The sequence below is a fragment of the Ochotona princeps genome, unplaced genomic scaffold (assembly GCF_030435755.1).
Source record: "Ochotona princeps isolate mOchPri1 unplaced genomic scaffold, mOchPri1.hap1 HAP1_SCAFFOLD_116, whole genome shotgun sequence".
NCBI lineage: Eukaryota > Metazoa > Chordata > Mammalia > Lagomorpha > Ochotonidae > Ochotona > Ochotona princeps.
The window spans coordinates 48,112-61,221 of NW_026700494.1; the positions used below are offsets into that span (position 1 = coordinate 48,112).

Consider the following 13,110-nt stretch of genomic DNA (forward strand, 5'->3'; position numbering starts at 1 on the left):
GTGCTCCTGCGACCAGAGTAGGCACGCATCTCCCACAGCCTCCTCTTCCAGGTGGTTAACCCATGACACAACAACTAGAACCTCACCTTTAATTTTCACAAAGTTTCATGAAGTCACATTTACACACTTTAAGCACACAGATCAGTCCCACGTGAGCTGAGGCGTGGAACATCGTTTTTAACACATCCCCACAGGGCCAAGAGGCTGAGTCTTTCAAAGCAGAGGCTCAGTGGGAATACGCCATGGGGTGGGTCACACAGGACTTCCTGTGGGACAACCTCGCTCGAACCTCTGGATTTGCACACTAAGAAACCAGAGGTGTCAGCCAGGGGGATCTGTGGGACACCTCCCCCCAAAACAGAGGAAAATACTAACGTTCCTGCCTGAGTTTGGCTGGCTGCATCTGGACTGAATTTGGCCACAGAAGTTTTCCAGCAAAATGAAAACATTCTGGTTCCTCCGGATCCTGCCCCTTCTGCAAGGCCCTCCTCCGCTTCGGGCCCCCTCCCCACACCACCACTCTGCCCTGTGTACAGGGGACAGATGGAAGGGGTAGCTTACCCACAGGAACCCGCCAGTGGCCGAGCCGGGGTCCGGCTGACTCTCATCGCCAAAGTCCGGCTCGGGGTTGTAGGCGGCACATTCAATCTGAGGCAAGGGAAGAGTGGTTGCCTGCATGAGCTGGATGAGGGGCTTGCAGGGCCCTCTGGTGTGTTCACAGAGGCCAAGCAAGGGACCTGAGTATCTGTCCCGGAGTGGACACCCCTCAGGGGTACCCGAGGAGTGCAGCTGCATCCATGTGAGACGAGGGATGTATCACACAGGCACTACGGATGGGAAATCAGCTTGCACACAGCTTGTACCCTGCTCCCTGGTCCCTCCAATCTGTGCCATTAGAGCTAATTGACTTCTAAAAGGAGCAGTTCCGAGAGCTGCTGGGCCGCCCAGTGCTTAGCGTCAGCAAAGCCACACAGCAGCAAGACCCGCTCCTTGCAAACACAGCACAAAAACACTGGCCAAGTCTGCAGGTGAACACTGGGCCTGGTGGCCATGCAGGCCACACCATGCCAGCAGCCTGGGAACGGCCAGGAGATGGAGTCCAAGATGGGGGCTGGGCAAGGTGTAAGGGCTCACACATGAAGTTCCCCCAAGAGGTTCCTGGGTGGGAAGTGTGTAGATGAGGGGCCCCTAGCTGGAGGAGGAGGTAGGGGCCCCCTGGACCTACCCTCACCTTGAACTCAGGCTGCTTCGCCACCATGACAGGCGTGTGCCCTACAAGGAGTGGGTGTGTCTCCCGCCTGATGTGGTTGCTGTCGTCCTCCACGCAGAACCAGCCCATGCGATTCTCCTCCTCTGTGGAGCGTCAGAGAGGGAGGCGGTGAGGGCCACAGCGCTCCCGAGGGACCCGCGACGGAGTCAGGCAGCTCTCACAGAGCTAAGAGGCCAGGCGTAGGCACAGCATGACACTGTGAGCTCAACCAGAAACAAGTGCGGGAGGAAACACACTACGGCCAAAGCACATGTGTCCACCTCTGTTGTGAAGAGCCCGTGGCCACTGGCCTGCCAGTGCCCTGGCCTCTGCCAGTCTGTGGAATCACCTGGGATAGAGAAGGTGCCTCTCCAGGGCTGCAGCATGACCCCAGGCGCCTCCATCTTATTACTACAGGCAGCTGACAGGGGCTTTACATACATATGCACATATATTCTCACGACACAACACACAATACCCACATACATAGTCTATGCATGAACATGCACACGTAGGAATGGGCACATGTGGACATACACAAAACTCACGCTTATGTGCACATATGTACATAATCCCACATGTGTGCTCAGGTGTTCATCACACATACATGCTTGTCACACACATGGATGCCTACACAATACATGCATACACATTCACACTTGCCCACCACACACAATGACTGAACATACACACCCACACACATGCATAGACATGTGCACTCACCCAATACACATACATACCCACACATGACACACATATAGATTCACAAAAACACACATACACATCCACTCACACATGTACGCATTTATACACGTTCACACTCACCCACCACACGTACACACCCACACTCACTCACCCATGCACATGTGCAGCAGCCCAGTGTGCACTGCAGGTACTTGTCACAGGGAGCACTGAGGAGTGGCTGCCCCCCTAGACAGACCCACCCTGCGCTCAGCACCTCCACTGCCTGTCCCAGCCCAGACTCACAGGCACACGTGCCTGTGCCACACACCAACTGCGTGACTGTGTGATGGTAAATTCCACAGCTTTGCTCCTACCACCCCTAACTCATCTCAAAACTCCCTGTCCCCTTGATGAAAACCAGGCCCTTCAGGTTGGGGTGGGGCCAGGGAGCTGCTTCCAGCCAGGTCCACTTCCTGACCCTGACCCCATCCCCCTGGGGGGTGCATCTCGTGCTGCTGGGGCCATGGCCAGGGCAGACCCGTGTGTAGCCTGGCGTGGCTTACCCAGGGCCAGCTTGGCCATGTGCAGGCTGTGGAGCCAGGATTCCTTGATGGCAGGCGTGAAGGTGTTGAACACAGCTGTGAAGAAGGTGGGCCTCCCTGACCTGCCAGAAGACACAGCTCTCACAGAATTGCACAAGCTGGGATTGAAGCCCCCACTCTGCAGCCTGGGGCAGCCCCCGTGAGGCGCACATGGCCACCCAGACCAGAGAATGTTGGCATGGACTTTGGCTAGCTGCCACGCACTTGTCCTGTTTGCCCGGGAGCTGCAGCTGGATCCGGCAGCGGTCAGCAGCCCGGATCTCCTCCTCTTTCTTCAGGATGAGTCTCTGCAGGCCCGAGCTCCAGTCATGGGCCACCGCCTGGTTCAAGTTCTGCGGAGGAGATGCGTTTGCAGCCCTGAGGAGTGCGTGGCACCCAGCATGGGGAGTGTTCAGGAAGGAGGGAGGACGCCCACATGTGCCGATGGGGCCAGACCCCAGCCCCTGGGCCAGGCCTCGCTGTACAGCCCTCCTGGGGTGCCTGAAACATGAAGAATTGGCAAACAGAGGAAGGGTCTGTGCCCCACCAGGAGACGAGCCCCGTACCCTTCCCCAGGTAAGCAGGACTCAGAGATGCAGCCCCACACTGGGCATGTGCCAGAGGGCAGACAGGACCTCCATGCAGGTACCCGCTGCTCACCTGGTAGTTCCCTCTGAGGTTTCCAACCAGCTGGGAGATCTGGCCAACCACATTGAGGTCATGCAGCAAGTTCTGCAGGTCCTGATAGAGCTGCCCTGGGCCCACACACACCTTGTCTGTGAACGGAAAGGCAGGTCGGCCTGACACCACAGGGCTTAGGCGCTCTGGGTGTCATACTGCATGCAGTAAGCACCCAGAATTCCGAGCCGTCAACTACAAGTGAGCTTCCCAGGGGAGTCAACATGTGCAACTCCTGCCTGTGTGACGGGGGAGGGGGACCTCTCTGGAGTCCCAGCCCTGTCCCTTGTGTGGGGGCACCTCTCTGGCGTCCCAGCCCTGCCCTGTGGGGGGGGCACCTCTCTGGTGTCCCAGCCCCCTATGCCTCCTGTGACTGTGGCGGGGTGCACCCCTCTGGCAACCCAACTCTCCTACCCTGTGTGACTATGATGAGGGGTACCTCTCTGGAGTCTGGTGTCCCTCCCCTTCCTTGTGTGACTGTGGAGGAGGGCGCCCTTCTCTGGCATCCTATCCCTCCTGGCCAGAGGGGCTCCACAGCCTGGGTCACATGAGCACATGCCAGTCCCATGCCTGTGCCAGATGTCAACCTACAGACACACACCAGTCCCAGGCGCCCTCCTGCAAGCCACACACACAAACACACCAGTCCCAGGACGCCTGTGCCTAGCTACGCCACAGAGCTTCCACACAGAACAGCGGAGCAGGCAGAACCGCACAGCACAACTTGCAGTCCAGGGAGCATGGGTTGAGCTAGGCACCTGCGAGCCAGAACCAGAGAGGCTCAGGCCAGCGCCCACAACAGCAGGACCGTGTGTCCCGAGTGTGAGTGTGAGTGTGGTGGCCACTGGGCCTACACACAACTGCCTGCTCCTCTTGCTCACCCTTTCTCACGGATGCCGCCTGTTTCCATGGAGATCCCCGCCCCTCAGCTCAATGGGGTTTTATGTGGCAAACAAGGAAGTGGCTGTATGTCCACCTCAATAGCCACAACAGTGACAAAGGCGCTTGGCGAGAGCAACACACAGGCTGTCCAGTAGTCCTCGACAACCTCACAGCAAAAATTGCCAGTCGGGGAGGGGACCGTGGGAAACCAGGCAGCGGCCAGGCTTTGGCAGCTCCTGGCAGCAGAGCAGGTGGAACAAACTGAGGAATCCTGCTGAGCAACCCCCTGGCACAGTCACAGCAGGAGTCCCCTGCTATGGTTTCCCTACCTCCAGAGAGCCAACAGGGTGACGCACGGCCCACTTAAGCTCCCAAATCAAACACCTCTATGAGGTGAAACACTGCACCAGGTGAGTTACCCACACCAGGGGAGACACCAGGGACAGGCCAGAGCCGAGCCCCGGTCAGGGAGGGACAGAAGGTCAGGGGTCCTCTTCGTTTTCTCTAGCCGGGCTTTCTGAAGACGCCACCCCTTGGAGACAGTTAAGTGCTGTAGCACTCAGCACAGCCCCAGAGCCCTCTTGCCCTGCATATGCAGACAACGCACCTGCTCACTGTAGCCTGTCTCCCACCCAAGCTGACACCAGTATCCACATTGTTCCACTCCTGAGAGCCCATGTGAGGTAAGATCCCACAGTTGCTGCACCTGTGTGCCAGCTTATGCCCACTCCAGGTGGGACATGAGGGAGAGATGTGACCCCTTGCACGCAACCCTAAAGGTCAGGGCAGTCTTGCTCTGTAATTAGCTGATGCTGCCCCGGTATTGCCTCTGGACATACAGTCTAGCACGCTGTGGTCCTGTCCCTGGAATGGCAGCACTGTCCTGTGACAGGTGGCTGTGACCGAGATTTCCCCAAGGGCACACTAGCAGCCCAGTGGCTGCTGGCTCTCAATCAAGTGGCCACGGTTCAAGGTCTGGAACAAACCCGAGCACTGAGTTGATCGCTGCTGGCTGAGGGTCCTCTGTGGGCCAGAAACTTGTATTCCAGAAAGTTTCAGCTGGTCAAGATGGATACAAAGTCCCTAACAGACATGGTTGGTACCCAGCAGCAGCAGGCCTGCACCTGCAAGGCAGAATCACTCACAGGACTTGGGGTCAGTAACAGGCCACACAGATTGCCCCGGCTCTGCCAAGTTGATCCCTGTACTGATGAGGGACCCATTCACAAGGACACAGACACTGCTGGCCGAAATGCCTGTCCACAGAGGTACCCTCCCCTCCTGCCTGTCATCCCACAGCAGCCACCACCGTGCCCTGCCCCGACAAAGGCCGAGCTCGGGGCTTCCAGCTGTCCCCTCCGGGGGCTGAGGGCGGCAGTCGGCTCTGCTCTGCCTCTCGCCCCACCGGCAGGTGGAATAAGTGTAGACACACAGGATGACCAGAGCTGCCCCTCACCATCAACCCCCACAAGACAACGGTCACGGATGCCTTGTCTGGGCTTTTCGTGGCTTTACCACCTGCACGTGCTCCAGGACCTTTCCTGGCCACCAGCGAGGCCACTGGGGAGGAAGGAGCGGGCACAGCTGTTCTCTAAGCTGGCACTACCAACCAGGCAATGCAGCGTGTGGACAGGAAGGTGACTGGCATTTCAGGTCCTTGCCAGTGGGGAGAGACGGGCTATGCCTCTTCTAGCCTGATGCTCCTTCATGTCCAGGCTGGCTGCCATGTTTCCAGTCCCTCAAGCTTCCCCACCTATGCACTGTGGCCTTCATGGCAAAGTCCACCCCCACACACATAAGCAGCAAGAACCCCATGCTTCCAGCTAGGAGCAGCCCAGGCCACAGGCACTGGTATGAGAGCCAACGCTGTCCCTGACCGGCTGCCCTCATGCTGCATGGCTGCCACCCCAGGGCTGACGTCCACACCTCCTCCTGGCCACTGCAGAGTGACTCAGCACAGGACCTCAGGGCCGATGCTGTCCCACCAGGGGCAGCTCTCACCTCTGAAGGCACAACCCCAGCTTTCTGCCTTCCCCTCAGAAGGGCTGGGCAGGTACACCTTGGACATCCATGCCTGTGGTCAGGCCAGGTGACCTGACCAGCTAGCAGGGCTGATGTCTCATGAGGTAACAGTCTCACTTCTGGGAAATCCTGAGACCATGTCCTCAGGAAGCACAGGAAGCAGGTGTCTACTAGCCCCTCCTGGGGGCACTGCTGAGGGTCACTTCCTGTCTCGTGGGAGCTCGAGGGCTGCTGTTTCCTGCCCGGCAGTGGCTGGTCTGTCAGCGGGGGCTGGGGTCACTGATCTCAGGCTGCAGCCCCCCCTGACAGGATGGGACAGCTGGGGCCCCTGGCAGAGCTGCTGCCTGGACTAGGGCCATGGGGGGCTCAGTCTCCCCACCAGCAGCCCTTCCTGAAAAGCTGTTTTGCACAGTAACTTCACACATTCTAGAACCTTCCACTAATCCCTGGGCCCCTGAACCAGGCTCTGCCCCGAGAGAGGTCATGATGCCCCATCCCTGGCTAACCAGCGACCCCCGCATGAGCTGCAGCGTTTTTCCAGGACTGTGGTGTTCCTGTGCCAGCTGCCAGGCTGCCCTCGGCACAGGCAAGGGTTGCTAGGCATGGCCGCCCACACGGTGCCTCCCGCATGGAACAGCGCAGCAGCATCTCCAGCCCCGCACATGAAGCAGTTGTGCACACGCGGGAAGGTCGCATGCGAGCATTAGCCAAGAACGGTTTATAACTCAGCTTCTCAGAATAGCCTCTGGATGAGACAAAGGGGCTGGAGACTGCTTGGCAGGGCTCGGGAAATGCCTGGGGGTGCGGGGAGAAGAGGTTACCCATCTGCGCCTAGAGCAAGGGCCCTGGGAAATGCGGCGGCACTGCAGCCGGCCACTGGTGAGATCGACGGACCGGGTCTCAATGCCGAGAACTCCCAGTGGGTGTCACCCAGAGCCCCTGACCAGGGCCAAGAGCTGCCTGGTGCCCCAGGTGCCCACAGCACTACACACATGGTCAACAGGAAGACTGGGATCAGAAGAGCAAAGCTTAACAGAACAACTTCTCCATCATGGAGTGACCAACTCCCTGCCCCTCCCCGGACCTGTCCCCAGGGAAGGGTTACGGCTGGGGACTCTGCTGATAGCTCACCCATGGAGAGCCTGCACAGGCTCAAGGGGCAGCCATCTCTCACAGGGTGGGGAAGAACCAACAGCCTTAGCACACGTCCAGGATGAGGAGGTCCTGAGGCATGGCCGCAGTGGTGGCCAGCAAGGCACCAGACGGGAGCAGTCATTCAGCCTCCCTCTGTCATTTGTTAATGTGTGTGGACTGTCCTGTGCTCACTGTTGACCCGCCCACACACCTGTCCCCTCCCCACAGCTGCCTTGTGATCCTAGGAGGGGGCACACCTGTCATTATGCGTGAAGCTTGGTTTGATCACCTGGGCAGTGGACAGAATGCCTACTTGTCGACCCCCGGGGACAATGAGGAACAAGGCCTGAACCTCCTGCAACTGCCAGGCTCAGGCAGGTACCCCTGGGAGCAGCCCACAGGGCGCGAACCAGGGAACAGAAGATATTTCTCCCTCCCTCTCTCTTCCCTCTGTTACTCTGTTGTCAAGTAAAAAATAAACTTTGAAAACTAAAACATTCCAGATCCGCCACCCTGTGCTCTGGGGCCATCATCAAGGGCCCGACAAGACTGTGGCCCGTGGGGTCCAAGCTGCCAAAAGCGCATGGCTGTTGGAGTGACTTACGTGGCTTCACGTTGGCGACCACGGCCAGGCTCTCGGGTGGGTGTACCATGGGGAGCCTGCCTGGTTCTCCGGGGCCTGGGCCGCTGCCATACTCCACCACCTGCACGTGCCCTAGAGGGACACTCCACTTGAGCAGGTACCGCTGGCTGGCCACCAAGCTGCCCTCATGGGAGGCACTGCAACAAGAGGGCGTCTCTCAGACGGGATGTCACGTGGCTGGGCACTGGATACCAGGAGCCACGAAGAGCTCCTAGAACATGGAACTGGCACAGGCTGACCCACCCATGCACAGTCTCCACTGACTCGACCCTGTGAACTCGTCACTGTGTCCTGGCACAGGGTTTCTTCTCTCTCCCACTCCTTTCTTGCCTTTCACTCTGTAACTCATTAAAATAAGTGTATTTTAAAAGTTCCTGGGAGGGCCTGGTGCGATAGCATAGCGGTTAAAGTCCTCGCCTTGAATGCGCAGGGATCCCACATGGGTGCTGGTTCCAATCCACCACTTCCCACCCAGATCCCTTCCTGTAGCCTGGGAAAGCAGTCAAGGATGGCCCAAAGCTTTGGGACACTGCACCCACATGGGAGACCTGGAAGAGCTCCTGGCTCCTGGCTTCGGATTGACTCATCTCCAGCCACTTGGGGAGTGAACCATCGGACGGAAGATCTTCCTCTCTGTCTCTCCTCCTCCTGTCTGTATATCTGCCTTTCCAATAAAAATAAATAAATCTTTTTAAAAAAAAGTTCCTGGGAGGGACCAGTACTGTAGCATGTGGACTACTCCCCTGCCTGCAGCACCAGCATCCCATGTGGGGGCCAGTTCTAATCCCGGCTGCTCAACTTCCCATCCAGCTCCCTGCTTATGGCCTGAGAAAGCAGTGGAGGATGGCCCAAAGCCTTGGAACCCTGCACCCTTGTGGGAGATCTGGAAGAAGCTCCAGGCTCCCAGTTTTGTATCAGCTCAGCTCCAGCCATCACAGTCATTTGGGGAGTGAACTAGTGGATTAAAGATCTTTGTTTCCTTCTCTCTGTAAATCTGACTTTAGAAAAAAAAATTTTTTTAAATAGTGTTTGCCAAGAAGCAGCTAAGGAGAGCAAAGTGGACAGGAAACTACGGAGTGACTGTTGCGAGCCGCAGACCACACAGCTGCGCACAGGGACACGCTCAGGTCCCCAAGCACCAGACGGCCCCGGCATGCCCTCACCGGGAGCTGACCGTGGCACACATCAGCACGTCGTTCAGCATGAAGAGCCGGCGCTCCTTGGTCTTCAGGATCTCGCCTCTGTCGTTGTAGACAGTTTCTATCATGTCGTCTGACCGCAGGAGGTGGCGGTTCCCACTGCTGAGGAGCTGCAGGGCCAGGAAGGACATGGTCAGTGAGGCCTGGCACGTCCCAAGCAAACAGTTTCAGCAACAAGTCACACAGCATCGACGATTCACAGCATCTCACATGCAAGAACCCGTGTGCTGCTGTCACCTCCCATGGCTTCAGAACACAGCCCGGGTCTCACCCATGGTGCGGGCTGGCACAGTGGCACTACAGGTGCAGCTGCCACATGTGAGGTCAGCAGCCCACAGAGACACCGGGTCAGCAGCCAGCTCCCTGCTCATGGCCTGGGAAAAGCAGAAGAGGACGGTCTAGGTGCTCATCGCCTGCATCCACGTAAAAGACCCCAGAAGCAGCTCCTGGCTCCAGGCTACGGACTGGCCCAAACCAGATCTCTCTCTCTCTCTCTCCCTCCCTGTCAGAGGAATCAGTCAGTCACTACACCATTTACAACCTCACACCAGCTGTGAACAGCTGCAGGTACAGCAGTCACTTTGCGACTGATGTTTTCCAAGTAAATGTGGGAGACACCTGAGCACCCTGGGGTGCGCTGGAACTCCACAGCACGGACACCCCTCAGGGGCCTCCAGTAGGAGGCTAGGAGTCCTGCCCACAGAGGTCTGCTCTGTACCTGTGCCGGGGCTACCAGCCCAGTTTGTTGCCCACAGCAGCCGCCAGACCCTGAGCACCCCATGCCACATTTGGCTGTCATCCCACACCTGGGGCCTCCTCAGCCCCACAGCCTTGATTCAAACCCTTGAGAGCCACAAGGACACATAGCCTTAGTGTAGAGTAGTGCCAGGCATCTCACAGACAACTCCCTCAGGCCTAGGACATCCTGACTACATCATCCACAGCAGGAGGGAGAACCTACTGCTTGGCGTGACTGTCCCCTGACCCTGGCCAGTGGCAGGTGGGAAACAGCAGCAGCCAATACTTGCTGTGACTTATTTCTCACAGCTCCTATGCACGAACATCCCACATGGGCCAGGGCCTTGGCTGGGTCTGCTCTAAGTCCACATACTCCCACATCCGGCTGCAAGAAGACAGCTCTGTGGCCTGAAGCTGAGGCCCAGCCTCACCCACAAGGTGCTCTGCCACTCAGCCCACATGCTGGGGAATGTAGACAGCATGTCTGCAGATGCTTCCGGCTTTCCTCACCACCATGGCCGGAAGTAAAGCTGGGCTGTGAGGGTACTGCTCTTGTCCTCAGGGAGGTCCTAAGCCATGTGGGACTCGAGAGTGTTTCTGACCCCCTTCCAGAGTATGCAATCACCCTCAGCCTCTGCCTGCACTGCCCACCACCTCCCATCATGAACTCTGCATCCAGAAACCCCCAAATGTCCCAACGGGCTCGTGAGAGGGCACCAGAGCAAAGCTGTGGGTGCCAGGCTGGACCTTGTTCAGGTATCGCTCGTTGATGGCTTTGGCCATCTGCTTCATCTCACAGCGCTGGTCAGCATCTCGCTTCCTCTCGTTCAGCTTCTCGGCCAGGGTCTCTAGCTCCGTCAGTGCCATCTGCAGGGGCAGCCGGTCAGGGTGGCCTTTGGCCGTGTTCTTCAGCATGTCCTGTGGGCAGCAGGGCAAGGGAGGTGGTCAGCATGCCACGCTGCCCCCACCAGGGGTCAGGGTCACGGCCATGGCCACAGCCAGGGTCACGGCCACGACCAGTATCACAGCCACAACTAGGGTCAGCTGTCAGGGTCACAGCCATGGCTAGGGTCAGGGTCACAGCCACGGCTAGGGTCAGGGTCACGTCCACGGCTAGGGTCAGGGTCACGTCCACGGCTAGGGTCAGGGTCACAGCCACGGCTAGGGTCAGGGTCACGTCCACGGCTAGGGTCAGGGTCACAGCCACGGCTAGGGTCAGGGCCACGTTCATGGCTAGGGTCAGGGTCATGGCCACGGCTAGGGTCAGGGTCATGGCCACGGCTAGGGTCAGGGTCACAGCCACGGCCAGGGTCACAGCCATGACTAGGATCAGCGTCACGGCCATGGCCACAGCCAGGGTCACTGCCACAGCCGCAACCCTAGCTATGCCCACAAATGCTGCAGGGTGCATTGCACACTAACACACCTCAAGGAAAAGCAGCTATATTTGCGCTCTTGGTACCTTCTGACCTGCCGTCATGCAGGACAAGCTGAGGCCAGCTGAGGGGCACACGTGGACTTGAGGCACCCTGGTTTTCACTGAGCACGAAACGCAATGAATGGAACTACACACTCAGACTTTCAATTCAACAAGGAGGATGCAAAGTGGGTTTGACTTTCCCGGTTGGACGAATGACACACTGTTCCACAGATGTATTCCAGATGAAACAAATTATAGGAAGACAGTCTGTGGGCTAGCACAGTAGGCTAAGCCAGCACCTGTGGGAATGTCACCTCTTACAGGCCCTCCCTGACACCTCACCCCTTACAGGCACGCTCTGTAAGACTGTCACCACTTATAGGTACTCCCTGTGACACCGTCACCCCTTACAGGCATGCCCCATGACACTGTCACCCCATATAGGTACTCCCTGTGACAGTCACCCCTTACTGGCACTCCCCATGACACTGTCACCCCATACGTCTAGTCCCCGTGACAGTCACCCCTCACAGGTACTCGCCGTGACAGTCACCCCTCACAGGCACTCCCTGTGACACCTCGCCCCTTACAGGCACTCTCTATAAGACTGTCAACTACTCCCTGTGACACTGTCACCCCATATAGGTACTCCCTGTGACAGTCACCCCTTACAGGCACTCCCTGTGACACCATCAGCCCTTACAGGCACTCCCCATGACACTGTCACCCCATATGGGTACTCCCCGTGACAGTCACCCCTCACAGGTACTCGCCGTGACAGTCACCCCTCACAGGCACTCCCTGTGACACCATCACCCCCTACAGGCACTCCCTGTGACATCGTCAGCCCATACAGGCACCCCCGTAACACTGTCACCCCATATAGGTACTGCTTGGGATACCTCACCCCTTACAAGCACCTCCCATGACACCGTCACCCCTTACAGGCACCCCTGTGACTCCGACACCCCAGGGACCAGCTTGTGTCCTGGCAGCCCCACTTCTGAACCTGCTAAAGAACTGAGGAAGCAACAGAGGATGGCCCCAAGTCCTTGGGCCCCTGCACACTGGGGGAGACCTGGAAGAAGCTCCTGGTCCTGTCTCTGGCCTGGCCCAGCCCCCGCTATACAGCCATCTGGAGAGTGAACCAGTGCGGAGAGGATCTCCCTCTCCTTCATGTAACTCTGCCTTCCTAATAAAGTTGCTTTGAAAAAACTATTGAGAAAAAATTTTTTTAAATCCTAGGACTAATCCCAGCACCAACAGCAGACACTGGCAGTGCCACTATAGCACAGACAAGAGCAGAACCGTGGGGGCACAGGCAGGGCAGGGAACAGGAGAGGGCAGGGCATGGCTCGTGGGAGAAACAAAATCTCCCCCTGTGGGAGCTATCAGGGTGTTTCCTAAGTACAACCAGGATAGCAGAGCCCAAGCCAGCCTCAGAGCAGTTACGGAGCAGACTGGGAGGCAGGGAAGCACTGGGGAGGGGGTCCAGTGGCCCAGCCCACAAGGCACCACAGTGGGCACACTGGGTGGGGGATGTGAGCTCAGCACCACAGGAGGGGGCCCAGTGGCCCAGCCCACGGGGCACCACAGTGAGCACAGTGGGTGGTGGGGGGGTGCGAGCTCAGCACCACGGGAGGGGGTTCAATGGCCTAGCCCACGGGGCACCACAGTGGGCACAGTGGCTGGGGGGTGCGAGCTCAGCACCACAGGAGGGGGGTACGAGCTCAGCACCACGGGAGGAGGTCCAGTGGCCCAGCCCACGGGGCACCACAGTGGGCACAGTGGCTGGGGGGTGTGAGCTCAGCACCACGGGAGAGGGTCCAGTGGCCCAGCCCACGGGGCACCACAGTGGGCACAGTGGGTGGGGGGTGTGA

The 13,110-nt window shown here is 58.3% G+C and overlaps 1 protein-coding gene across 6 annotated transcripts in view; it reads right to left on the minus strand.

The window, feature by feature from the left end:
• The window catches only part of ARHGEF10 (Rho guanine nucleotide exchange factor 10), a 53,792-nt gene that overhangs the window by 9,255 nt on the left and 31,427 nt on the right, over positions 1 to 13,110 (minus strand). For all 6 annotated transcript variants that reach the window (XM_058659831.1, XM_058659830.1, XM_058659829.1 and 3 more), the window contains 8 exons: positions 10,558 to 10,728; positions 9,037 to 9,182; positions 7,835 to 8,010; positions 3,175 to 3,290; positions 2,740 to 2,867; positions 2,497 to 2,597; positions 1,232 to 1,353; positions 562 to 648 (listed from right to left, as the gene is read on the minus strand). In XM_058659831.1, the coding sequence (XP_058515814.1) occupies positions 562 to 648; positions 1,232 to 1,353; positions 2,497 to 2,597; positions 2,740 to 2,867; positions 3,175 to 3,290; positions 7,835 to 8,010; positions 9,037 to 9,182; positions 10,558 to 10,728 (1,047 nt within the window). The remainder of the gene's footprint in view (positions 1 to 561; positions 649 to 1,231; positions 1,354 to 2,496; positions 2,598 to 2,739; positions 2,868 to 3,174; positions 3,291 to 7,834; positions 8,011 to 9,036; positions 9,183 to 10,557; positions 10,729 to 13,110) is intronic.